Source organism: Microdochium trichocladiopsis, assembly GCF_020744255.1.
Source record: "Microdochium trichocladiopsis strain MPI-CAGE-CH-0230 chromosome Unknown B0I36scaffold_2, whole genome shotgun sequence".
NCBI lineage: Eukaryota > Fungi > Ascomycota > Sordariomycetes > Xylariales > Microdochiaceae > Microdochium > Microdochium trichocladiopsis.
In genome coordinates, this window is record NW_025763545.1 from 4,043,741 (window position 1) to 4,070,720 (window position 26,980).

Below are 26,980 nucleotides of genomic sequence, written 5' to 3' on the forward strand. Positions count from 1 at the left end.
AAGAGAGCAGGGGAAAGTGGTTCCTCAGTGGCTCTATCCCACACTGGCGGCGGGCGAGGCAACGAAAACGTCCAGCATGAGTGAGTGACTCGTCCAAAAAGCGGTTTGGAAAGGTCAGGGCAGACGTATCCCCTGCACTTTGCCTACTTAAACCTGGGTGCACACATACAGTATCTCCCTAAGGTACATACATGTCTGTCTTCTAAGCCTCCGAGACAGCAACGACAATAACAACAACCCCTTAGTGGAGTCTGGAAGACGGGCAAGGAGAGGAAATGGCGGAAAGCAGCCACCCACCCATCCATCCGTGCATCCACCCATTCAGTGCTGTGAGCTCGTGGGCTGTTTGTGGCGATTGGTATGCTCCGGGCTGTAAGAGCTCCTAAAGCCGCCGAGGGTTCGTGGATGGGTAAAGGGAGGGGGGACGGTCTTTTTCTGAAAAGTCTGTTGGTGTTCACGGTAACAAAGAATGGTGACACAGCATCAGAATGAAGGAACCCGGCGCGCATATGTGTGTGTGTGTGTGTGTGTGTGTGTGTGTGTGTGTGTCTGAGAGATGTAGGGGCCCGCTTGGGGATGCGCCTTTCGTTGTCGTTGTTGTGCAAGGGCGACGAGGGGGCGCCAAGGTGTGTATGGGTTTTCTTGAAGTGAAAGTCGGCGCGCGCGTGTAGGTGTGGTCCGCGGCTGGGACGTGATGTGGCTCGGCTGTTTTCCATGACTCGGATGAGCCTTTGGCGAGCGGGATTTCGTGTTAGGCCATGTTTCTTGGGGAGCTTCGTCGATGTTGCTGATCGTGGTCATGAGGAAAGTCCCGCTCCTGCGCGCTCGCGTGCTCGGGTCAACGTAAGCGTGAAGCTTCCGGCCGCGCAAAGACTTCTCGGCACTTGTGTCTAAAGTCTGCATCAAACTCGCAAAGCCGGGCCCAAAATCAAGCGCCTCAATGACTAGTGGTGGTCGCTTGGAAAGGTGATCCGTCCCTGCAAGACATCTGAGCCTACATCTGTGTACGTACTTGTGTGTGACCAGATGTATGGCCTTGTTTCACACCGACGACCCGTGATGGTTACTTTCTCATCCCATGGCATGGTATGAAGGTTTCGTCTCATCTCGGCTCCATCAGAAGGCTACATTGTCGCTTCTTTGAATCTGGTGAAGACAAATTACCCGCACGAACGCATCATTTGTGGAAGCAGCCAGATTTCCGATGTAACCGAGGCCACGACACCGACCATGTTCATCAGCCACCAGTCTCCGACCAACGAAGACAAAGACCGGACAATCGACAAGCGTCAGGACAGTGCCCTGACCACAACAGTCATCCGCACGCAGACAGTGACGCGGCCAGACTCGACAAGCACAACCACGTGGACCCTGGGCAATGATGGACACACTGGCATCGAGCCTCACGACAACACGGCCGATGAGGGTAGTGAATCTGCCAATTTCAACGTCGTCGGCGTGGTGCTCAGTGTTGTGGTCGTGGTCCTGGTTATGGCTGGAGCTGTATGGTATCTGTGTAGAAGAAGTGAGGTTCATCATTGTGCTCAGCTTCGCAGGACATGGGTATCGGAGACTGACTCACGTTTATTTATCTTCTCAAGACTTTAGATTCCGATCGAGCCCAGGCTCTCGCTACAGTTCTGGGAGCAGTAGCCGCAGCAGCAGCAACAGTAGTGGCGGCAGTGGTGGGAACATGAACAAAACTCGGAGACATCTGCGACCGCGACGCAAGCCTGGTATGCACACCACGAAGAGGCCGACTCAGAACCTCGACCTCAGATCGATGACTAACAGCAAGCAACACAGGCGGTCACGGTCCGAGGCCCAAGAGGAACGATAGCGGCGCTGACACAGCAAGCTCCTCCTCAGGAAGCAGCGGTAACGGCGAAGACGGCCTCGATCCCAGCGCCTGGCCTGCAAGACCTGAGGCGCAAAACATACCGAATTTTCTACATACAGCTGCTGCAGCTGCTGACAAAAGTGGTTTTGGAGCTGTCCCGCAGGCTTTTGGTAGAACTGGCGGGCCGCCATCGATGAGCGCGGCCGAGGGAAGCTTTCTGACGCCGAGCGCCCTGGGAGGGCCTCCGCCGGGATTGTTCCTTGGCCGTCGTGGTGGTCCACCACCGGGTGGTTGAATTTGGACCTTGCTCGTATATGCGTCATGTGTAGAAAGATTTCTGGCCCATGAAGAAGGGAAAGTCGCATCCACAAGCGAAGCTGGGGGAATTATCCCCAGGAACATGGCCGCGCCTGGGTGTCGACGACGATGATGCAGGTGGGGGACGAGAGAGGACGATGGATTGGTGCCATGGTGCAATGCAGCAGCCGACTGCGTGGTTTCTGACAGGAGATGCACATCTTTGGCAACTGATGAATGATTAAACCGTCCGCGTTCTCTTTGTTGTCCTGCACATCCTCTCTACTTTGGTGATGTCCAAAACCCAACATCACGGGCGACCACTGTCGAGCAAGAATAGCCAGCACAGTTGCGCCCATGGCTGTCCAGCACTCGCAGTTGACACAACCCGTCCTAAGAAACCCAGACTCCAACAACCAGGGAAGATGGCCGAGTGGTTATGGCGCTGCGTTCAGGAAGCTTGATTTTCACCCGCTTGGGCTACGATCGAGTTTGATCAAACCTGTCCAATTGTAATAATTCGCAGTGGAGCAATCCGCGTGGGTTCGAGTCCCACTCTTCTCATCAAGGTCGAGGATTTCTTCACAGTCCTCCTCCAGTTCTCCTTTTTTTTTGCTGGGGTTTTTTTCTGCAAAATTGTGGCCGTGGTTGTGGTAGTGAGTGGATCGGCCGGCCTTTGGGGGGCTCGCCCTGTCCCTGGGCTGGCCGACAGTGGGTGGGGACGCCGTCAACTTTTAGTGGAGTGCCTAGCCGCCAATTACAGCAACCTCGGGCGAACCAATGGGGAAACAGCCTGTTTTCATTGAGAATGGTGATTGATACGTGAGTGGTTGTATTTGGGGAATGAACTTGTTCTCTTTTGGCCCATTCTATATGTAAATATATGTCTTCTCCATGTTTGGCAACAACTCTGCCCCATCAAGAGGATGTCCTGGCTGCCTTTGCCCAGCATAGAGACCGTATGGAACAGTGTGAAGACTAGATAGCTTGTGCACATTCCTGCCTAGATCAGGCGAAGACGCAAAGTTGCCGCGGGTGGGCATACGAGTACTGAACCGACAATCTGCCACTATGCATCCTTCCGTGCCGCAATCGTCGTTCAAGCCTCGACTCTGCGTTGCCGCATATGGCCGAAGACTCATGAGCTGGGAGTGAGTGAGTCTTTGGTTCCGAGTTCGCCAAACCCAGTGATCGCTGGCTGGTCTTCGGAGTAATCTGGCTCCGATATATCTGAGCCGGTTTTATATTACATCGAAATTGATCAGTTGCTGCGTGTCTGGTATTCAGAGGGTTGAACAATAGCGCATCCACGAACTGAGTAGCATACGATGGTAATTTGGACCGTCAGCTCTGCATAATGAGTAAGGCCGACACACTGAGAACAGGCAGGTTCGAAGCTCAACTAAGCTGTTCAAGGATACCTGATGATCAGAGAATATGTCGCCTGCACGTCTAGCTAGATCAGTGCGTAGAGAAGTGAGCAAATAGGGCGAGAAATTCGACTATAGTCAGACCTCTAGTGTCGAGCAAGTCTTCCAACCAGTCTATTTTGACCGAAGCGAATATCTCATTATAATAGCTCGCATTGATCATCAATATTCGGGACCTCTACTTCTCTCGGGGAATATATGTCGACGGCCATGATTTAGCTCATTGAGGTTAACCGCAACAACTCTGCGAGAAATCTAATCTGCTTCTTGCCAGCTACTTTCTCGCCAGGAAATGTACTTATTATCGGGAGGAACGCACGATTTTGCGGCGCCTGCTTCGATCAGAACGTGAAGAAGGAAGCGATAGAGACTATTAGTCGGGTGGTGGATGGATGAACCAATATTCCTTTGCTTCCTCATTTTACTCGTAGTTCTTGTGTTGATGGATGGCAAGATAGCCGCTGGGTTCTCCTGCGCAACAGACGATGACCTGAGGCTCTGCAAAGATAGAACTAGGCTAACTCACAACGACTGCGAATACTCTTCATGTCCCTTTCGGCAGTCATATTGTGATCGCCGTATACCCCCTGGTTAAAGGGCCCTGGTTGGGAGTTCCCGCTCCAGTTTCCAACTGAGTAATTTGTTCGTCTTTGTCCACAACTGCAAACTCACTTTCGATGATATAAAACATCCATACATCTTGCACAACGCCAGGTCCGGCCCTGCAATTTCTAACTGGATGACGTAAAGAATCACGAGCAAGAGATTCATGTTGGCCGCTCTTCAAAGCTTCTTCATTACCAACACCGCCATGAAACTTCTCGTGGCACATTGTGAAGGTTCTCAATGAGAAAGCAGTCCTTTGCCGATCGATCCGTAGCTATTGAAGCGTCGCAGAACGGCTCGTAATTACGAGGCAAGGTCTCCCCAGAGTGATTACACCTCAAGCACGGCAAAGCAGCCTGCGCGTAAGCAGCCCCGTCAATAGTGCGTAGTCACGCCACAAGAGCAACGCCTCACGTGATGCTGCACATGAGACACATCCCGCGTCTCTAATCACCCACACCGCTATCTGGTCTGGAACACATAATCACATAACCCCAAAAAACCGAGGATGACACGGCCACCAATATCATGTGATCGTCCTTCTGCGGCAAGGGAAGAAACCGAACCGCAGAGACCCCAAATTGGTCACATGCACGAAGCCACTTCGTCTCTACCTGGGGAACTCGGTTGCGTGGCTTGCCTCATTGCTACCCTGAGGGTCAGACCCTGCATGAATCAAGGAGAGTAGATCTGCACGCCGCCGGATTCGCTGCCTCCCAAGCCTCATGCGTTGTCACAAAGGTCGTCACAAATGGGTCGGGCCTCGCTGCCTATCCCGGAGATAATGCGCCGCCGCCTCCCCCGCATTGGGGGGGGGGGGGGGGGGTTCTGTACAGTTCTCTCGCAGTTTGTGTCCGAGATGGGCATGACGAATCACCTGCATGGTTTCCTCTGATAACGAGAGGGCAAACGTGCGTCTTCTCCACGGGGTTTCGTCGCATGGGCCGTCTCTTGGCCTTGGTGACGGTGCGGCATGGGGAACCGCTTTTAGCTTCCTGCCAAAACACCAAGAGAAAGAGGGGCTGATGCACGCAGTCAGATACGAAGGGCGAGACTTCTGACGCCACGGCCGCCCGGCATACGGCATCTCGCCTCCCCGCACTGACAATGACAAACACCAGCAGATACGAGATGAGAATCTCTCTCCCCCTTATCGGATCGTCGTCACAGTGCATGACGAGGGACCCTTTTCAGAGTTTCGATTTTCCAGGGTTTGACACGCCCTTAGTGCTGCCACCCCGCGACCATGACAATCACGACGCGCTAATGCCACGGGCGGGATCCAAAGCCCGATGAAGAGTGCCACCGCGTTCCCTGAGGCTGGTCAATGGCGCGATGCTGCCGGCCTCTGGGAGGTCCGGAATTCCTGCTTCGAGTCGATTGCATAGCATAGTGGGACCGAAACCCTCTGGTTCGGTGATTATCTCGCTGCTAAAAAGCCTTGGACCCCTTGTCAATCATCCCCAGCTTTTTAAGCAAGACCGGACAGGGTAGCCGAGAGCGGCGATCCGCGACCCAACGAATGCCGGGGCCCCGGCTCGCCCGGGAGCCCCCTTTTTGCTAGGGTTGGCGGCCGAGGCGGGCGACACCGGTCGTGATAGAGTTTACGACGGTCTGGAACTTGCCTGCGGATGGTAAGCCGCCAATCTTGGGGGGAAGGGAGGTCCTTCTGGCGTGGAGCATCCCGCCCAACGCAGGCAATCGGAGACAACGTCCGCCACACAGATGGTGGTGAGACAACGGCGGTGTAGCAGTGGCATGCAGGCAGGCAGGCAGCATGCTAGTGGTGGTGGTAGGGCAATATAGTTAGCAGCTAATTAGCGCTGGCGGTTTTGGCCAGCTCCGCTCCCTTGCCTGCTGTAACCTCCACAACACGACAGTAGTTTGTGCCTCTGACAACGGCCGAGGCGATACAGTGGTGACACAGTAAACAGATTGGGGAGGGGCAACGAGAGGGATGACGACGCGGAGGCGAGTCAAGGCGCCGTGTACTATGTCGCACGAACTGCTGTACCCCGCAAGACAGCGCAGCGGCGATGGTCTGCACGTAAACATGCATGGTCTCCGGATTGTCATCAAACCATCTGCACTTGAGCGGAGGGGGCGTGTGCAGCTAGGGACCTGAGATAAGTGCACCGAGCCACGGCTCCTGTATACAGTGCCTGCTACTAGACACGGGATCAACGGTTAGAAGTCTGGAGTCTGGCGGGGAGCTCAAGCTGTTGGACGCGGGCACTGTTTCCCACCCGCCCAGCGTCACCCGCAAGGTTGCGTTTGCCTCTCGTGATGGTGGCATGAGAGTGGCACGGTTGCAGCGTCGTCTGGTTGTCGCGGCCTGGGAGGCTGCCAGCCACTTGCCAACCACTGGCCAAGAGCTTGTCTGGTCATCTCCAAACTCTTTCCCCCTCTTTCGGCGTCAAAGTCAATTCAGTTGCCTTGCTTGCTCCATTGCCGGCTCTCCGCCCGGGCATGCAGGGTCTTTGAGTGGACAACCACTGATCGCTCTCTGGGCGGTCTGGGTGGTGGCTCACTGACACACAGCACCAGCCAGGCCTTGGGGGAGGAGGGGACAACCCTTGACGTGCATCACTGACCGGTCCCCTCCAGGACCGGGTTCTTCACACCACTTTCTGTCTGGTCGTAGCTTAGACGGTCTGATAACAACACTTGGTCCGCTCACTCACCCAAGACAATGGCCCCCTCGGCCAATCAACAATATTCATCTATCAGAATGCGACGCTGTCGTCGAAACTCCCGCCCGCATCGTCATCCCCTACCCTCCTCCGTGTCCACAACTCTGCCGCCATCGTCTCGGCTCCTCCACCATCACAACCTTGATCCCTAAACCCCCGACCTTGCCCTGGGCCTGGCTCAACCTCGACAGGCCCCATCGACCTACCACAAGCGGATCCTCCCAGCCGCGGGCACAGGCGGCCCACAGCGGCGCTTGAGCTGGGGTGGGTTGGCGAACTGCCACTGCGCCAAGCGGCCATAGGGCATCTGCATTCTCAGCCGCAAAGGGGGTTCCGCAGACCGTCTCCACCCCCAGCGCAACAACATGGCACAGCAACAAAGACAGACAAACCCTCACACTATTGCCTGCCACCCAATGGGCCGACATAGGCGGGCAATGTTCGCCACGCCACCATGGCGGAGCAGAGACTTTTGCATTTTCTGACTATCTTACGGACGATGGCACTCTTGCTTGCTCGGTGTGTTGGGTTTTTTTTTTTGTCTCCATTCGTATGTAGGCCCACCCACACCCAGGTAGATGACTTGTTTGATGCCTGAAGTCAAAGAGGGTTGCAATAGACTTACTTGCCGGGGGCGGCCGAGCTCGCCCATCTCCGAGGGCTCTTAGTCAAGCTATTGACGTTATCAGAATACTACACTCCCTATTGTGTGTGTTTCTTTTAGTTTGCCCGGCTCTCTCCGTAAAAGATTAGTTCCCGCAACCTTGTTTTGCGACTAGTAGTGTCTGTCTCCGATGTACGGCCAAGCGAGGTGAACTCGGACACTAGGTGGCTGCAGGCTGCCACAACACTTTGATATGACCAAAGTCCAGAGCACCGATCGCGGGTATACTATTCTGGGACTCTGTGAAACAGCGAGTATCGTGAGACGTCTGTTAAGCTTCCTCCGTACGTCACATTGATGGATCGTAATGTCCCACTATATAGATGGAAGGCCCATCGAGCCTCACTCATGCCGTGGTGGCGAAACATAGTCGTACTGCCATGCTCACTGACACACACATATTGCACTATCGGACCACCGCGGTTTATCTTCGACCACAAGCAGTTACGTCCTCCTTATGGTACTCCTTGAATAACCGGTGCCGAGCCGCGATCGTCATAAGCGATGGCGCAATCATTAAGACATGCTCACCCCACGAAGGTTTTGCTTTGCATTTTTCCTTCGGCATCTGTCCGACTGCCAAGCTGTCAAGAACTTTTTCAAAAACACACTCGTTTTGAACATCAAAAGAAATCAGCAAGGGTGCTTACGCAGCAAACAGCCACTAGTGACCGCTGTGAGATCGGCATCTCTATATTCCGGCACACGACACACACACACATCTCGGACATATAGCGCACCTCCGGGATTCTCGACCCCGTTCATTTGCATACTGCCGAGGAAACATTATCCCGAGTGCGCGCAAACCCCTGCGGATTTCGACAGTCTGCCGTCATAATAGTAGCTGCTGATTACAAGTAAAATGATTCGTCGTGATGTGTCCTTCAGCTCACGGGCTGATCTGTGCATGGACTTTTGAACAACCAACCGACGATCGCGGCTTGCGCCCCCCCCCCCGACCCCCCCCCCCCCCGATCGCGCAGCCGCATGCAGGCCAGCATCATCGGATACGACCTTGTTCCTTCTTCTTCTTCTGTTGGTGTTTGAGAGATGCCTGCTGGTGGTGGTGGTGGTGACTGCGAGAGAAAGCAGAGGGTGTCGGTTGCTCCCGGCCGAGAGTGAGAGTGAGAGAGAGAGAGAGCTTGTGTGTGTGTGTGTGTGTGTGTGGCGCCTGCGCGCGTGTTCCCGAAGATGGGTTGCATACATACCTTAGTGTACTTGACGGGTTATGGAGGGCCGAAAGTGTGAGAGAGAGAGACGTCGGTCTGTCTACGGTGTGCGTATGTGTGTTGTTCGGACGCCTCTTTTATGCATATCAGACATGATCTCCATGCACGACAGACAGAAAACGGAAAGTACCCCAAGCCACCCCGTAAAGTATGCCAGGCAAGGCAAGGAGGGTTGCAGTAAGCCACGAACAATAGCCACACGCATATGCACACACGTACATACACACACACACACACTTACACTCGCAGCGTCTGGGATGGGTGCCCTGCATATATAACCCCAAAGACCAGGCCGTCGAAAACGCCACTCCGGCTGTGCCCGGGCCACCGGGGTGCTGGCTGTCATGTGATCCCAGTAACGGTTGGGTGATGGCGCCTGCGTGCTTGGAACTTGCAAGCTGGTAGTTGATGGTGATATGTGCGCCAGGTGGAGAATATGTGTGATATGAGGTTATGGGGGTTGGCGTCTTCCCCTCCTTTCTAGTTGATCGGCTGGAACTATCTCCGAAGGCTGAAGTGGGAGGTTGAGTATACGAAGCAGAAGCTTTGAACGTGATGCGCTCGAGCCAGCCGCAAATGAGCAAAGAATAATCAGGAGTCTGATGATTGTCAAGTGGCAAGAATCGCAGATTTGAGCGCCGTTATGTTCCTTGTCTCTATATCGTCATTGTCGGAGTACTAATATTATTATAACTTCCTCCTAACTTCCTCGAAACTAGCCTAAGCAGGAGGAAATATCGCTTTGTCTCAGAGTAGGTATGGTAATCCAAGCAGTCCTGAATATTCCAGTCTGTAGAATGTGCCGAAGTTACCATACACGATAGAGTATAGACATGTCTTTTAGATATTGCCTGGAGAATCTCTACTGGTCTCAATGGGCAGTTTGTCAACCACGAATCCCATGATTGTGCGATATTTCTGGCTATTCAATGACTTTATGTGCCATACGTTGAAGTAATTAGCTCAGACGAGGTATACGAGAATATTATTGTATCTAGTATATATTTTGAATGGTTGAGGTATGCATTCGTTGAACAAGTATGAACTTGACAAGTAAACACACAATAGCCATCATTCTTTGCGCAGAAGTTTTAGATATATGAGGTAAACGTGGTGGAAAGACGCATATGTAGAATAGAATCATGTCCATCGTTCAGATGGTGCTTATAGTCGGTCCTCTGGTGGTCCAACTCTTGGGCCATAGGCGAGAGCTTGACTGAGGCCGCTTATAGCCCTGTTCAAAGAACTCTTTATCGCCTCAGCATAGCATGTCATGTCCCTTAGTCGTGGGAAATGTCTCCATATACTATACTAACTCACGATAACAGACCCAGGATCAGAGCTACATCTGGATATAATAAGCACAGCATCCCCAGTATGCCAGTATACCAGGGCTTCCAGAAGTCATCTCTCCTGCTGCAACTCCGGATATGCTGAATCATAGGATGAGTTTGATACACCAGACCAGGACCAGCAGCCATAGTCCGAACATCACATCTCTAACTACGACCCCTTAACCTCATCTCACCTCACGACGACAAACAAAGCTCCGTGAATCCCTTCAGAAATTCTGAAGCCATTCAAGTCCTCGAAACAGCAGCACGCAAGCACTCGAAGTCACGAACCGAACCATCGATATCGGCTCCACATCAACGGCCCCGGGTACCTCGGCGCTATTCCATCTACCGAGCACACGGGAGCCCACAGCCCACCCAAGGGGATAATTACTCAAGCGTGATGTAGTTGCAGCTGCTCAGCTTTTCTCCTCAGCGCGGCTCCGCCCACGAAACCGTTTTTTTTTCCCCCTCGTTTGGGCACACACACATACACACATATCCACAACCACAGCCACAGACAAGCAGACCCACGGTCGGGGGAGGGAGCACCGGCATCGGCGGCGGCGGCGGCGGCACTAACGAATCCTGATAGCATATCCGCCTGGGGCGGCCGGTGACGTTCGCCGGGGGTGGGAAAAGGGACTCCGCACACGATCTCCGGCATTATCCAAGCGAGCAACCGGGGTCCCAAATTGCGTACCCCGAAACTAAGCAAGAAGAAGAAGAAAACCCTGTCTGCGGCGTGTCAAACTGGGGACCGCGTCGTTGTCGAAGGCTCCCCTCCCATTTCCCCCCGATCCCATCGTACGTTTGATCTGGTGGTGGTGGAGCGACGACGAAAGTGGCATGCCTGCCCATGAATGAAAAGGAATGGCGATCCACAGGCACGGCGGCGGCGGCGGCAGCGACGGCGGGCGGCAGGGGACGGGCGGAATGTGGGGCACAGCGAGCGAGCGCCGGGTCACTGTGGATTCCGCTGGGGGTTGGGGGTGGAGGATATTATTATGGGCACATATTGCTGTTTTAGTGCATTGTTGTTGGTTGGTTGGCGTTTATTGTTGGGGCGCCGAGCGGGCGGGCGGGGGGAGAGAAAGCCACTTGCAAAAAGTGTGGGCAAGTGCAGATTCCCAAAAAGACCCCAAGCTCCCACCACCAGACCCAGCCAGCTTAAGCTCAGTCTCGGGTGTGGGGAGGGGTTAGTGCTTTTGGCGAGAGCTCCGTCGGATTCAGCCCGCTTCATTTTATTTGCTTTCTCCCTCAAGCCTCACAATTTGACACGGCGCGGGGTGTGGATGGTGTTGATTCCTTGTCACTAGTGAGCGGGCAAAGAGCCTCTCATCTCATCACATGCATATCCCCAGGCGAGACGACGACGACGGTACGTGGAAGGCGCAGCTTTTGCATGCTGGAGAAAATGCATCATCAGGGTCTTTGTTTTTATTGCCCTGTCCTTCCTCACTCTCCTCTGCCAGGGTCTTCCAAGCACAATGACAGCCAAAGACAAACCAACTTAACGCAACGGAACCGACGGCATTCCACTGTCTGTCGCCACCGGCCCTGGGCACACGCTTGGCAGCTGGGTATGTGTGTGTGTGCCGATGGCGTTGTCGCCGTAAACCGTTGGCTCTGTGTGTGGGCTGGCTGAGCAATCCTCGCCGCAATGCCTGTAGGCTGTTTGCCCCCCTTCCAAGCATGTCACGTAAGATCAATCAAGGCAACGACGAGCACATCCAACCATGCCATTCAAAGCAAGAACGCCTCTCGCGCCATTTCGCCTTTCTCTTCTTGGCATCCCCATCATGTACTGCAGATAGGATCAACTTTTCTGCGGCTGGCTGGCCGGCTTGGGGGCAGGAACATCGGGCTTCCAGACAGACACACACAAACACACACACACGCACACGCACGCACACAACGTCTTTTGCAGGGTCAACATGGGCGGGATGAATCAAGGCCGCACAATAGCCCGGCGGGCTTTTTATCGCCCTTCATCCTCCTCCTCCTCCTCCTCCTTGAAAAAATGCAGCCGGATGCTGCTGAAGCTGCATGAACTTTGCAACCCACATTGCAGCAACTGGCGCGCCGCCGCTGCTGCTGCTGCACCCCTTCCCTTCTTTTGCCTGCCTGCAGCTCTCGGTGGTGGCGGCCCTGCAACGATCCATGCGCCTGGGCCTGCAGGCGCCTGCAGCTTGCAGACACGGACAGAGAGAGGAGTGCGCCCGCATGGAACGGGCGCCTCTGTGTGAAAACCCCAGTCAGAGAGTGCATAGGGTCTAAGGAAAAGTAAGTCGTAGGAGTGCATCAGCAGCAGCAGCACCACCACCACCACCACCACCTTCAGGGGCAGCAGCAACGTTGTCGCACACCGGGAAATTCGGGTCAGCCAAATTGACTGCGAGCCGGCTCCAGCGGGCATGGATATGGTGGTGGCGGGACAGTATCAGAATGCTGCCCACGCTGGTGGCGTGCCTCCGGATATCCATCTTTGGGTATTGACCAGTGTTCCCCACCACCCGCGAGCGGCGCGCGGCTTGTCTGTCTGCGTGTCTGACGGGCATTGTGAATGCTAGCTTCCGAGTCTCGCCAACTTCCCTTGATATGGGTACAGTGCAGAATGTGCTTGCGGTGTAGGCGGGCTGCACAGATGGGCGTGTTGGCATCGTCCATTGTTATCATTGTTATGCGCGACAGCCTCCCCCAGGCCGTTGCAGACCTAATGCAACGTGCCATATCGGGCATTGGCAGCCGAGTTCTTCCATCCTTCCTGGGGCCGAAGCAGAATGTTTGCGCTAGGCTTTCTGCACGTCGCGGCTACAGACAAGACAATGAAGTTCGCGTTATTCTGGCTTGCTTGGAGGGTTCGATCAGCCCATGACTTGCATCGTGGAGAAACCGGACTACCAGCGAGCACGAGGGCAGATGAGCCCTTTGGAACGTTGTACCACGTCGTACACCTTGCGCCATTCGAGTCGTGTGTCGAAAGAGTGCAAACCTGGAACCATCACGGTGAAGAACTAAACCTCGTGGTCTGGCATACATGGAGTCGCACGAGCTCGATTCCGGAGTCGATATGGTCTTCTTGAAGCTCATGCCGAATGGCAAGTACGCACGAGGCCACGCCGGCGGAATCAGACGGCCATGGTCGTCGCAAGAGCGGCGGTCGGCGTGCTTTTCGCCGCTAGTCTAGGCAAATGCTTCCCCAGCTGTGCATGTCGAGATCGTCCGGGGAAGAATCCAGGGTCACACACCATGCTACGAACTTGCTCTCGCACAGCGTAGCCACCAAATGGCACATCACCATAGCAAATCCTCGGTAATCAAAAAATAAGGTCCTGTCTTGCCGACGATGCCCAGAGACCGGATTGCCGCACTGGGCAAGGCAGCTGATGCGATGCTGGTGTTGAGTGACACGACATATCTGACCGGCTCGGAAGATGGCCTTTGTGCGACTGAGAAACGGTCGGCCCAAGATCACCAGTCGCGTGATGATTGACGGCAAGTTCTCCGATGGATATCGGCCCATTTAACGGGGGCGCACAGGTTAGTGCGACTTTCTGCACGGCGTCGGACTAGCACAGTGACGCAGCGAGGTTGCTGGATACGCAAGGTGATCCATGACCAGAGCCTAGCATGTTATGCTCTAAGTCGGGACCGGTCGAGGCGGCAGGGACAGACTGCGTATGCTGCACTTGGAGATATATCCATGTCTGCATGAGCAGAGGTCGACTCCGACATGGCGTGAGGGCGTGACAGGCGTTGTCAGCACAGAGAGCATTGTCACCGGATTTGTGGTCTAATAGAGCATCAATATCATTTTGCAGCAAGATCGAAACAGGTGCGCTCGCTGGGGACTTCTCTGGGCTTTCTTCTCGTGCAAGAATGCGTATTGGTTTAAGTTGGAGGCTTGCGCCACAAACGTGAGTGACAAGTGTCCGCAAGCTGCCCACGTGCTGGCGCGCGCGCATGCACAGGCATCGTGGGCAGAGCTTGGGGGCCATGCCGCTGTCTGTTTTTATGAAGGATCGCGAGAATAGTGGTTCAGACACAATAACGGCCAGGACGGCAGAAGCAGTCGCCGGTGAGATGGCGTGGGCTCGACCGCACGAATGCTTGAGCCATCACGTCCAAGACATCTCAAGACTATGTGCAATAAATGCAACAATGTGTCAGCGTACGGGAGATGCGGCGAGGACCCCTCCAGACGCGATAGCCAACCAGCAGGGCGCAACGTTCATGGTGTGTGTGCCACTGCAAGGATACGAGCGGGAGTGCAAGCACTGTTGAGGGACTCAGAGAGTTAGTCGGGGCGGCCATTGCTGATTGCTTGAATACCTTACCTGTGGACATTCACCGCTGTTTGAGCTGTGACGACTGGCATCACGATCATGGCAAAGGGTGGCTGAGAAGCTGGCGGACAGTGTGCTCGTTCGGAAGAGCCTGCATTCTCTGGCGCTTGAGCTTGTCTGCCAGTTGAACCATGGCGTAGGCGATAATTACCACTGCATCATCATGTTATCAGTCACGATGCTCTCTTCCGTTCAGCAGGCTCCCATCACGACCTGCACATGGAGCTGGCGGGCGTGGGGGTCGGTCGGCTGTGGCTGGAAGGTGCCACCCTCCCGGGCCCTTTCCCTCCTACAGTCTCATCCATGATTCCAGGCAACGTAAGCCCTCGAGGGCTCCCTGCTGCCCACACCGGCCTATCAATCATGGTCGGCGACAAGTCGTGGCGCTCCCACCATCATCGATCTTGCAACAGCACGGCAGCCAAGCCAGCAAGGCTGAGGGCATCGCCCGGTTCGCCTTCCGACTGCTGCCCTCCAACGGATAGCCCGGCCCAGGTCATGATCCCTCGCCCAGCAGCAGCTTCACCGCGTGTGGCCAATGACGACAGCCCGTGCTTTCAGATGTGCTCACGGGCCCTGCGCAGGCTGCGCGACATGGTTGCTTCCAAGGCAGCCTGCTCAACAGACGGCTGGCCTCTGTTTCGGCCTCGTGGCTGGTGCAGCAACATGTCGAGACAAGATCTCGATCGGGGCTGCGCTAATGGTGGGCCTTGGCTTCTAGCAGCATTCGCCGGCCAGCCCGCCTCGCCTGCTCCGTCCGGCCTGGCGCTGTGGCTTGTCGGAAAGTACCTGTCCATTCCATCGTCGGCAGTGCCCTGCCGGCTCGGGCTCTTATTAGTAAACCACAGCGACCGGCCGCCGACGCCACGGCCCGACATATCAACAGCTGAGTCGTCGAGGCGTTCTTTCTTCCCCATGCTTGAACCGTAAATGACTCCACGCTCGTGCCGTGTTGGCTCTCGCCGATTGCCCAAGCGCCGCTCACCCTTCCCCGAAGACCGACGTACATGAGCCGCTAGGCCGCTTTCTGATACGTCGCACAAATTGCAGCATCATCTCCCTCGTGTCCCGTCTCACATCACAAAATTGCAAGTCATGGTGCCTCGCCGTGGGCCCATGCCCTTGTCAGGCCCGCACGGGATTCCGTGCAGGGGACAAGGTGCGAGGGGGCACGAATACCATGTCTCGAGACTGGAGAGGAACCCATTCCCACGGAGCATTTCGACCGCATCTGAGAGCCGAGCGCAAGAATCGTTGCGCTCTGGCTGGGGACAAGAAAGAGTGGTGCCGTCTTACCCCTGGGCTTCCTGGGTGCCGTGCCGTGCACGCTGGTCCCGGTACAGGGCCGTACCGTTGAGGCTTGGCTCCGCCGGTGGAAACCACGATCGTCCACCAAACGTCCGATCTCCAACGCGGGGAGCATGGCCCGCATTTCAAGGCCGCGACAGGACATGGGCATCGTCAAGCTTGTCGTCTCGACATCGTGATTGGGCGCCGCCCCTTGCAGCTAGGAACCCGCCCGTCAAGCAGCGAGTATCCACTTCCCAGCTGTATGGAGACGGAGCTATCGTGGACAAGCTATTGCCCCCATCCCGCCTGATTGGGACTATCATGGCTGTGGGGGTCGGTTTTGAAAGGTTTGGGATCCACCAACGGGAACTTTTTCGACCAGGCCGGCCTACCAGGAATGGAAGACGGGCTGATTTGACTAGGTTTGCTTTCCCTGCTTGGCTGTTTTGTGACTACCAACTAATTAAAGCACAAGGACGCAGTACCCACGGGGCGTTCGGCCAGAGTTGCTGGCACAAAAACCAACACATATCATGACACGACGGAAAAATGGCGTCTTGCCCGTCCTTGTCGAAAAAGGCATCATGAGTGATTGCTTTTGCTTATTACTCGCTAGCTCCTGCACTGGGGTTCCCTGATTCGACCGTGCCCGCCTGTCGCGCGTTTCGGCTTTTCGCACCCCCTCTGACTAGAACATTAGCACAGTGCCTGTCAAGGCTTCCCGGGCTGAAATGGTAGTTTCTCTTGAGGCCCTTGCCCATGTCCAAAGTAATAGCAGAAAGGTGAAACTATCTCGACGAGCCTGGCCTACCCGGGCACCTGGGTTACGCGATGGGAAGACCGGCGGTCCGGTGTGCACGGCCCTACCCCGAAAACGCCTCTCTCGTCATCGGTCCAGGTAATCACGGGCCACATGACACGGCTTACCCCGGATTCCCCAATGAAGTTTGAGGATGACTTGTGGTTGTGTGTGTGTGTGTGACACGTGGACTGCCTCAGGAAATGGTTGGTGTATTAAATCATGTGGTTTTGCATAGTACAAGGCACGGAAGACCAGCGCGGCGTCCACCCAAACACCCCCAAGGCTGTGTGTGTCTGTGTGTGCCTTGTCAAAATTCTTGGGAGATCCAATGCCATCTCCAGAAGGGGAAGCTTGCTCGCTCATCCAGCCGGGGGTTGTAGAGAGAGAGCAGGGGAGCTGAGCCCAAGGAGGCAGAAAAGTCGAGTTGCACGCACACACAGCCTTGTGTGTGCAACGCCGAGGGCTCGGCGCGGCAGCGACCCGGACAGCGAGGCAATACAAGGTGTCGATGAGGAGCAAGCAAAGCAAGCAAGCAAGCGCAAGAAGAGGGGGTTCCAAACAACAACAACAACAACAACAACAACAACAACAGTGATTCCATCTACGATACCCCAAGCGCGGGCGGCGCGTCCGCGTTCCCATGGACGGATAATGCCAGCGAAAGAGCGGGGGAAGTGCCCGTCTCCAAGAAAAAGAGGAGTAAAACAACCACTCACTCACGCCAGGCCAGGCTAGGCCAGGCCACGTCAACCGCAGCACAGAAAGTCAAAGATCAAAGTGTGGTTCGTACCTTACCTAGACTGCCCCTGCGTTGCCAAAACGAGGAGAAAAAAAGGATCATGACTCGGACTCATGGGCATTTGAGCATGGCAAAGCGGCAAAACTCGATCCATGCGTTTGCACTTTGCATGCATGCAAGGCAAGGTGGCATTGAGGAACACAGAGAGAGGGGGGAAAGGACCTCCCCCTCCCTCTCCACGTCCGTCCAGGTACACACGATCCCCCCGGGCCAGGATATCCGCAGATACGTAGCAAGTACCCTATCTGCGTATCGCAAGAGAGAGAGAGAGAGACATCTCCCCATCTGGCCTTTGCTACCGCAGGCGGGCTCATTTTCACACACATCACATGAGCAAATGACCACGCAATCAGGGAGGGGGAGATGCAGAAGAGAAAACGTGTGTGAGTGGGCTTTGAGATCTGGGCGGGCAAGGATGTTTGAGGCAGGCGTTCTAATGAATCGCGCCTTTTACTTTCTTGTTTCTGTCAAGTTTGCGATAGAGATCACATGAGGAGAGAGATGATGCCTCGGATACAGAATGGCTTTTTGGAGTGCGGAGATGGCACTATCCTTTTGCTGCAGGGCCTTGATAGTAATAGCCGCTGGGCTTAGCTGGGAAGGTGAGCATCTCGTGCGGTCGCAGCTTCTACGGAGGAGGACGACGACGCGTATGTGGGGGCGAGGAGGGGGGCGGGGTAGTCAAGAGCAGCATAATGGCATGGATGGCAATCAAGAAACTTTGCCATGTCTTGCCTCGCTAATCTGGGCGAGACGCTCCGGGCCGCCGTATCTTGGGATGATCACGGCTATCTCTCTAGCCCGGCAAGCGGCGTAGCAGGAGGATGGACCGAATCACCCCTTGGCAGATAATTACTTCGGGCACCCAGTTTCAGGCGAGGCAGGACCAGGCTTTGGTCTTTTTCCTCGGAGCTTTCCCATTAGATTGGTCTTGGTCTCTAGGGAGGACAAACTAGCCACGGGAAGCTCCGCGCCACCATCGCCTCTCTCGCCACTGGTTGCCTCAAGTCAGATCTGGGTCTAGAGGCCGTAGAGTGGTAACGAGCGCATCGTGAGCAGCATGCTAGACTCGTCCCGAAAAAATGCCTTTGTCTTGTTTGAGGTTGCACTAGTTAAGTCTGTGCTCTAAGTTTGGCCATGGGAGCACTATAATGGTTCGTGATGGGGAATAGAGGTCTTGTCTGGGGGGGCGGCCGAGTGGGCGGAGTGCGGGGAAGTGAGGAGGAAATCGTCCGTCGTGAAGCACCTTTTTCGACCCCAAGGTAGTGTAGTGTGGCTGAGGTGGCACTGGCGGGGAGGGCATGCCACTTGGAGACGCGACGAGCGGGCGTGGCCTTGTTTCACACAAGACGCAGGCGGTACGGGGTTGCTAAGCAGATCGCTCAGAGACGCGGTCCATGATTAGAATGGTCTGCTTTTTCTCTTTCACTTGCCATGCCTCCCCCTTGTTTGCTTTAGATTGGCCTGATCGACAACGAAAACGCGGTGAGAGCGGAAGATTTCCCAAAATCTTGGAAGCGAGAAGTTGGCGAGAAACAGCTGTGAGACAAGGACGCCGAAAGTCTGTGCAACCTCCTCCCTCCCCGCCCCCGTTGTTTCCGGTTGTCATCATCGAGGCTGTCGTGAGTCAATGATGCAAGGCGGTGAATAATCTTGAGACTTTTTTTTTTTTTCTCTCGAACCACGAGAAACGCGAACCCGGAGATTCTGGAATGTGAATCATGACGGTGATGACGGTTCGATCGGAGCTCAGCTCAGACATGTGTCTTTCCGACCGCGTCGCTGTCATTACAAGCCACGTGGTGGTTTCCGAGGGCGTCAGCCACAGCAAAACGAGAATGAGTGACTGGCAAAATCAAAACGCCATATCATGGTCTGGCAATTTCGCAAAACGAGCCTACCCGGGGTGCTGGTCTGCAAACATGATTCAGCTCCTTTATGAGGAGACAGAGAGGCTCCTCTTCTTTCTCGCAGTCAAAAGCTGCTGCCGCGGGGCCACAATGACACCTGCCACACGGGACTGCGGTATCCCATTGCGCTTCAGGTAATCGAGCTGTGTTGATAAGAAGTATGTACACCACCCAGCAAAGTTCTCCAGGCTTTCACTGCACGTCCGAAGGAGGTGGTGTATCCATACACAAGTTACCTCGCAAGTGGATCACCTGACCGGGGCAGTAAAGTCTTGGTTGCAAGACCCAGGCAGGGCTGCTGCAGCCTGCGAAAGTCCACAGGAGCCGAGACTGCCGATCAGCCAAGGGCTCACCCCTGTCCAGACATCCTTGTCAGCCATGTTCTTTGATTGGCAAGTTATTTACAGCTAGGGGGACTCGTTGTCGTTATCGCCGCCCGGGAGCATAGGGACAGTGTGCGAGTATGTGCGCTGCACGGTAGGCAGGCTGAAGGTGAGACAGTGACAATCGTGTCGGCAGCGTACTGTATTTCCAACAATGCCTCAATGCAGGCGCCGTCCCTCCTCCACACTTTAGATTGAGCCACTGAGGCAACTGTGACTTCATGGTATCGTCGTCGTGCAGCAACGTCATGCAAGCGCTCGAGTTTGTGCATATCATGACTGCCACCATCAAGGGGATAAGGGTCACGAGTTGCATTTTCAAGGCTCGGCAGAAATCGCTTGCCACTCTCGCGCTTGTGCAGCCTGGGCGGTTGTTGTTGTTGTTGTTGTCGTGCAATGTTGGACAACACAGACAGTGGGTGTAACAATCCAACGAGGGCGTCGTGTATCAGAATCAGGCCAAGCCCACTCAGCCATGCACCTTGTTCCTTGTCATCCACTTGCGGGACCGTCGAAGTGGTGAAGCTTTTGGCACAGTTACTGGAGACTGCTTTCAAATGCTAAATATGTGAGGTTGGTTGTTTGGGTTAACCCGCAATGACTCTGTTGCAAAGAGGCTCTGCCAGCAACGCCCATCTTTTCACGATGCACAAGCACCGGAGCTGCAAACTATCTGTATCTCTTATCTCGTATCGCATTCCAGGTAGTCATACTAAAACACCTTCTCATCTCAACATCGAAAGTGGAGCAATCTCGTCTTATCAGAGCTGCACGGGGCAGCCTCCCTTCCCATGGGACGTGCTTGAGCATCTGGCATTAGCGCGCACGTCCCTCTCTGCAAAGCTCCCTAAAACACTGTTATCCCACTCGCGACCACCACGGATCCCACGGGGGGAGCCCCAGCCCACTAACACCCGTTCGAGTGGAAAAGTTCCCCAGGGGGCCGGGGGGGGGTCTCGTACGTTCTACCGAACCACACACGACACTCGTAAGAAACTATGTGATCACCATCACTATCATCACCATCGCCATCCTCCTTCTCTCATCCGTCATGTTCATGATACCCTCACGACCACCATTTTGTACGTAAAAAAGCCAGCTCCGCCCCACGGCGTCACTCTCGCTGTATCCTCCCCCCTGGTTCCTGTAGCCGAAAAGTCACAGTGGAGTGGGCCGGCCCCCTGCTGCTGCTGCTGCTGCAGTCTCTCAGGCGCGAGCGCGAGCGCGCGCATATACACGCACACACATACGACGTTTTTTGCCTCGTTCGGGAGTTTATGACATGCGGGCGCTTTGCTTGGGTGGGAAAGAAGGGCTTGCAGGGTGGATCTACCCCCCCTTTGTCCCTAGTTAGACGCTGTATCAACGCATCTACTATGGTACTACTCTTGACAGAAGAGAGAGAGCACGGTGTGGGACTCTCTCTCCTTGACCGTGATGCCCACTTCCACTGTGGTAGTATGACAGCAGCAGCAGCAGCGAAAGGGCAGCCGCCCCGGCCGGTCATCGTCTCATCATTAATGAGTCAAAACAGAGTCTTCCGCCCGCACGCCCGCCTGCCAGCAATATATCACGCCAACCTGCCCCCAGGTATATGACAGAGTATGCAGTATAAATTGCGCCCATCGTGACGATAAGGTTTTGAGTCACTGCAGAGGTTTTTTGTTGTTGTTGTATTTGTCATCCTGATTTTCTTTGACAGGACATAATTAGTCTTAGTTTTTCCGACATGTGTCTGACGGGGAGGGAGAGAGAAAAGGGTCTTTGCAAATCAGGGTCCCCCCCCTCTTCACCCCTCCTCCTCCTCCTCCTCTGTCGAACGACGAAAAAAGGACCCCTCTGTGGAAGAATCCGTTGCGCCGAGCATGTATCTCGCCGCCAGGGAGGGGGGGGCGAAAAAGGGGACCTGTCGAACGAGAAGGAGGGTTGCATGCGGAAAAGGGAAGGGGATCTTGTCTTTCGCATGGTGGTGGTGGTGGCGGGCTGGTTTGGCATGGTAGCCTACAACGCAAGATGTGTGTGTGTGCCCCTCGAGAGTGTTATGTTACGGCATCTGGCTTAGCTCAAGGTAGCTCCCTGGCAGAAAGGTGAGAGGTGGTGGTGGGGAGGGGCAACGCTGGCGTCAACGGCTGGCGTTTAGCTTTGGACCCGAGCTGTCTTTGAAATCAGCGTATGGATAGACAGGGGCACTGTGTGGTTGTGGTCGCAGGGAACTGTTACCGCTGGCCTCTCGGTGTGTGTATGAGTGCACCTCAGTGTGTGTGGGTAGTGTGAGTGGCTCTTGTCAACCCGCGGTGTGGTAACTTGGCGATGGCGGCGGCGGCGGCGACCGCCGCCTTCGCCACAGGGGGGAGGGTTGTCTACGGCGCAGGAATAGGATACGCTTGCTTCTTAGGCGACCGCCGGGGCTATGACGGGAAGGCCTCAAAGAATGCGGCGCCCAGGGGTCGAGGCTAAGGCAACACGCCAAGTGGTGAAGTTGGTCTTGAGGAGGCGCCAACGTGAGGGTCTCCTTTGAGGTTTACCTTCAAACTTCAAGCTCAGAGCTAGAAAGACTTTCGTACGACTTGACCTTACAACGGAAGGCCCAGTTGGCTGAGACTGGGGAACTCTGTCTTTTGCCCAGTGGCGCGACATGCCGACGGGATTGGCTCATCTTCTCGAGCGCGAGAGGCATGCAAGTCCCAGGATCAGATATGCATGTACATGGGCACGGCTAGCGGAACAACAGGGGTCAGGGGTTCTCCTCGTCGCCCTAGCGCGCTGCAAGTCGTCGAGGGGAGAGGCGCCTGCAGGAGACTTGCAATGGCATGCAGCCTAGCCTGGTGGGGGCAAGAGCGCAGCAAGCAAGCGAAAGACAGCCAGTGACAAAGGAGAAGAAGAAGAAGAAGACCGGGCGCGCATAGACCGCATAGGGGCAGGGATAGTGACGAGCATCGCAAGATCAGTTTCTGCTCAGCCCACTGTGGCTTGATCTTCTTCTTGTCCGCGCCTGGCTGGCCATTCAGCACTGGACGACGATCGCGCGGGCAGTTCAACACTTTTTGAAGAGAGTTTGCTTGACTAAGAACTTGCCGTTGGTTGGCGATGGTGACACGGCGGAAAACACTGGCCTTGCTCTGAATATTGTGCACGCAACAGGACAAAAGGTTACACCGGTGCTGGCAACGGGCAGGCGGGATGGTAACCACCCAAGGCTTGGCAGGTTTTTCTCTCCTGGTTCTGCGCCGATCTGCCGAAAACGAAGCACGGGCGGGCAGGCTCGACTGGAAAATGTGTGATGCTTCTGTGTGCCCTGCGTGTGCCCTGCGTGCCCTGCCAGGCTGCCCTGTAACTGGAGGGCACCCTTTCGCATGCAATAGCCCTTGTCTGCCTGCGGATGCAGAACGGCAATCACACATTCCGAATAATTAACATGATTCATTTCCTGTGCTCCTGCGCATAATCTGTCTATTGTGAAGATGTTGTTCACCTTGTAGTTTTATCCATTTCAGGGGTGACTGTGCGTGCCCAGGAGGACGGGATAGAAAGACGTCATCGCAGATAGCTGCCAATTAATCTGACTGGGCCCTTCTCCCCCCACGCAGCATACGAGATGGAACGTGCGCGCGCTCCACGGCGGCTGGTGATATGTGGCCTCCCACAATACTTCCCCCCATGGGCCGCCCCAAGGAAGACACGATGCGGGCAGGCGGGCAGGCAGCAACGACGTCATTCTCCTCCCAGCCGTTAAGGCAGTGGAGGACAACAAGCAAATCATTTGGCGAGCACGCGGCATGCCGTGCGTTGCGCGCAGGCCCCAACCCAGGACGTGCGTGCGTGGGACCAAGCCAGCTAGCTAGCACCCAGTCAAAAGTGAGGCAAGGCAAAGGGCCCCCCCTTCGTGGGCCATGGTCGTTGTTTAGCTTGCTTGCTTGCTGCATTGTCAGATATTCCTGTGGGGACGAAAAGTGGCGCCCGATCGCTAAACCCCTGGCCGCACATCAATTCTTGTCATTTGAGCCTCAACATTCCACCCAGACAGGAGACTGGCCGGCCGGCCGGCCGTCGAGCCAGCAAGATAGCAAGCGTCAAGTAAAAGTCGTGGATGTTTGCCACGGCTGCGGGCAGGAGTGGCGGTGTACGAGAGAATAGGGGTCCTGAACAACGTTTGCGCGGACTTGCACGCCGAGCTGGAAAATCAAGAGATGGCGACGGCCTGAAGCATCGACTAAATGCCCGCCGTCGGGAGATTGACAGCCGCTGCCACAGGATCAACAGCGGATCCTGCCATGCGCCGACTAGGCTGGCCGCCTCTGCACACGAGACGTGCGTGCGTCCAACTACCGAAGCTTGCTGTAGAAACGGCCGCCTGGGCCCTCCGCCGATCGCCAGAGCTGGCCGGCGGCGCCCACTCTCTGCATCAAGAGTACTTTTGATACTGAGCTAGCTGCGCGGGACTGCGGACGCTCGCTCACAACTTTGCCGTACAGTCGACGACGAGTTTTTGACAAGACGGGACAAGAGTCTAGACAGGGGCCGCCTGGGCGCTGTCCGTCCGAGTACCCACCTCGGTTTACTCTGCTCACCCTCGTCGTCCTCACTCAGCTGAGCTAATCAAGAGCTCCCCGATCGTGCCCTCCACTGCGCCGTACTGTACACCGAGCACGGCCCTGCACTAAGGTGAGCGACGGAATCCGCCCCGAGCCCCCAACATCGTCAGGCGCGGCGGATCTTAGTCAGACCTCTGACCGTGGACCGCAACTGGCGAGAGGAGGATGCCAGTCTGTGCGCCCCCCATGCACCCATCTGCCCACAATGTCGAACAGTCCAGCTCGACCCCGCTCAGATGGGTTGTATGGGCGTCTGTGTGTCCGCTCCCTGTGTCCGTGCCGTGGTGGGTAGTAGTACCTATGATGCCGTAATATGATGGCGCGTGCGTGGCTGGAGTCGACGATAGAGCCAATATGTCGTGACAAGGGACCAGCACCAGCCGACGAAACTTTTCTAGGCCACTCCCCCCTCCCCCCCCCCGCGGAGATGAATTGGTATGAGGAAACCAGCCACAATGACATGGCGAGAAGAGGAAAGAGCTGATGGCGAGAAGGTTTGCTGGAACCTTAAAAAGCCCCAGGTGGGCGATCTGTGCAATGTTCCAAGAGGAAAAGTTTAAAGGCCAAACAGAGTGCGTGCGCACACTGCCACAACAAAGAGACCCTGTGGCCCCTGGTCGCTAGCTCACCTCCGATATGGGAGCTTCCCTCCTGCCCCGAGCTCTCACCCCACGGGAAAGGGGCGACAAGATGGTGTGGTCTGGTGCCTTCTCGTCCAGTAGAGTTCGCATCCGTACCTTGATTCATGGCAAAGCGCCAAACTGTCTTTCTCCGCCCTGTGGTGTGGGTACGCGTGTGCGGGCGCACCGCAAAAGCCATCCGAGTTCCGACGGTATGCCATTTGCAGACGAGCGAAGCGAAATGCTGAGTTTTGGCGGTCACCATCAAGAGAACGGTGCCGTGCAGACCGACACGAACCACATGGGCGGACACTGTCAATCCGACCAAAGTCAAGGAAGCCGGTGCTTTGGCATCTGTGGTACTGGAGCTCAATCAGACTTTCTGGCATGTTGCCCCCCCTGAGACCCTTGATCGTCACCGTATCAAGGTGCTGCGCCATCCCACTTGATTGCGCTTAACCCTGACCGACAACGAAGGGCCTCGCAATCCGGGACAGTGGTGGCGAGCATGTGACGAACGACACCGGATCTGGCATCAAATGTGTCTCGCAGCTTGCCCCAGTGCCACCGCCCGCCACTCCCAGAAGCTCAGACAAATTGCCCGGAGCAGCGCTTCTGATACATTGCAGCCCTGCCTAGCCTAGCCACATGGCAGCCAGCAGACAGAACCTTGGAATGCCTTTACCAATTGAGACATTTCTCCAACATACAAAATGAAACAAGATGAATGAGGCCAGAAAGAAAATCTTGGGCAAAAAAATGTTCAGGCTTCCAGGGTCTCGCAAATGTCGTCATCCTGCTCAACCTTTTTGACTCTGCATTCGCGTCAAGGCGGACGGAGTACAGCCAGTTCCGTAAAGTATAATCAACAGCATGTACACGTGGTTTTTGGTGTTTCAACAAGCATCCCGTCGATGGCTTGACTGTCGTCAAACATTGCAGGGGCGTGAGCAACGTCTGTCCTGTCCCGAATGTACAGCGCTCTCATCGATTGTATGAGTTCTGGAGGGGTGGATGACACCAGGGCGATAAGCGGCTGTGAACAAAAATAACCAAATCCTGGGTCCGTAGCCCTGGTGGAGAATGCGGATTGTGAGCCCGTTGACTGCGTGGGACAAGGGCTCCGTCCTACCAGGCGGCAGAGCTCCCCGTTCGCCATTTGGGATGTTTTGCTGCGTGCAAGGGTATGGTTGCTAGCGCGCAGGGATCTGCCGGCCTCCGCAGGCCACGGCGAATTCCAGCGATAAGCACGAGCTGGAAGAAAATCCAAATGCGCAGAGGGAGCGCACCAACGAAACCACGAACCGAAACTTCGAGGTCGTTCCAGGGAGAACATGACTGGAGTGGGGTACCTTTCCCCTCTACCTGTCTCTTTTTTTTTCCTTTTTTTTTTCCCCAGATTCGGACATGATCAAGGCACCTGTGTCTCAGATCACAGCCGTTGGCAAAGGCTCTGCCTGGGGAGGAGCTGTACCTCCGCATGGTGGAGCCACCTCGTGAACTCTAATTATCTTGTCAAGGAGACCATGCCGCAACTGGCGTAAAGAGCTCCACTCGAGTGAAGCAAACCACCACACGACGAGCCCCCACCAGGTTGGAAGAGCCTTATCAACGGCGATGTGTTTTTGATCTCCAGGAGCTGTGGCTGGTGCATATACTTCCTCGCCTTGGGCGACGCTCGTTGCCGAGACGCCCCGGCCTGTCGATGTCAGTCTGAATAGGCGGGGATGCTTGCTGCGTGCCGGAAGTCGGGGTTTTGCGTGACACCTGTGCGAAGGGTTCAGCAAGGTAGACATGGAAGCAGTCGGTCTCGGCAGTTGCAGTCGAAAGGGTGCGTGGATTTTGAGACATCTCGCGTCTCTAGCCTTCAATGCTTCCCAGCCTTCATTGCCTGGTGTTTACCGTCGCAACAAGATACTCCCACCAGCAAACCACACCGCAGATGACGAGTTGAGAGAGCAACAGCGACGCCCCTACGCCAAAATTTACTTCGGGGACGATCCGTCTGTATCAACCTTTCTGTTTCGTCGACCCCAGATGGAAATGGAAGGTAGGAGTGGATGTTGTTGAAAAACTCGTCTCTCGTGGTAGATAGTTTTGGGAATGGGGTAGGTTTGATACCTAGCTGCGGCTCCTGAGGCA

General features: G+C 55.4%; 6 protein-coding genes and 1 non-coding gene across 7 annotated transcripts; 5 read left to right on the top strand and 2 right to left on the bottom strand.

The window, feature by feature from the left end:
* Positions 1-724: 724 nt before the first annotated feature.
* On the top strand, positions 725-1,499 carry B0I36DRAFT_316001 (uncharacterized protein). Its single transcript, XM_046152947.1, has one exon. It carries the CDS (start codon positions 1,089-1,091, stop codon positions 1,380-1,382), a length of 294 nt encoding a protein of 97 aa, XP_046017441.1. The 5' UTR covers positions 725-1,088; the 3' UTR covers positions 1,383-1,499.
* Positions 1,500-2,556: 1,057 nt separating this feature from the next.
* Positions 2,557-2,701, top strand: B0I36DRAFT_t34. The gene has a single exon. It is a non-coding gene; the product is annotated as a tRNA-Leu (tRNA).
* A 4,088-nt stretch (positions 2,702-6,789) lies between these two features.
* On the bottom strand, positions 6,790-7,566 carry B0I36DRAFT_316005 (uncharacterized protein). The gene has a single exon (XM_046152948.1). It carries the CDS (start codon positions 7,292-7,294, stop codon positions 6,947-6,949), a length of 348 nt encoding a protein of 115 aa, XP_046017442.1. The 5' UTR covers positions 7,295-7,566; the 3' UTR covers positions 6,790-6,946.
* Positions 7,567-7,696: 130 nt separating this feature from the next.
* On the top strand, positions 7,697-8,469 carry B0I36DRAFT_316006 (uncharacterized protein). Its single transcript, XM_046152949.1, has one exon. It carries the CDS (start codon positions 8,054-8,056, stop codon positions 8,366-8,368), a length of 315 nt encoding a protein of 104 aa, XP_046017443.1. The 5' UTR covers positions 7,697-8,053; the 3' UTR covers positions 8,369-8,469.
* A 3,463-nt stretch (positions 8,470-11,932) lies between these two features.
* B0I36DRAFT_78162 (uncharacterized protein) lies at positions 11,933-12,694 on the bottom strand. Its single transcript, XM_046163364.1, has one exon. It carries the CDS (start codon positions 12,510-12,512, stop codon positions 12,075-12,077), a length of 438 nt encoding a protein of 145 aa, XP_046017444.1. The 5' UTR covers positions 12,513-12,694; the 3' UTR covers positions 11,933-12,074.
* A 2,750-nt stretch (positions 12,695-15,444) lies between these two features.
* B0I36DRAFT_316011 (uncharacterized protein) lies at positions 15,445-16,458 on the top strand. The gene is made up of 2 exons (XM_046152950.1): positions 15,445-16,154; positions 16,208-16,458. Exons 1-2 carry the CDS (start codon positions 15,538-15,540, stop codon positions 16,368-16,370), a joined length of 780 nt encoding a protein of 259 aa, XP_046017445.1. The 5' UTR covers positions 15,445-15,537; the 3' UTR covers positions 16,371-16,458.
* A 650-nt stretch (positions 16,459-17,108) lies between these two features.
* Positions 17,109-17,966, top strand: B0I36DRAFT_316012 (uncharacterized protein). Its single transcript, XM_046152951.1, has one exon. The coding sequence runs from the start codon at positions 17,374-17,376 to the stop codon at positions 17,824-17,826; it is 453 nt and encodes a 150-aa protein (XP_046017446.1). The 5' UTR covers positions 17,109-17,373; the 3' UTR covers positions 17,827-17,966.
* Positions 17,967-26,980: the final 9,014 nt, after the last annotated feature.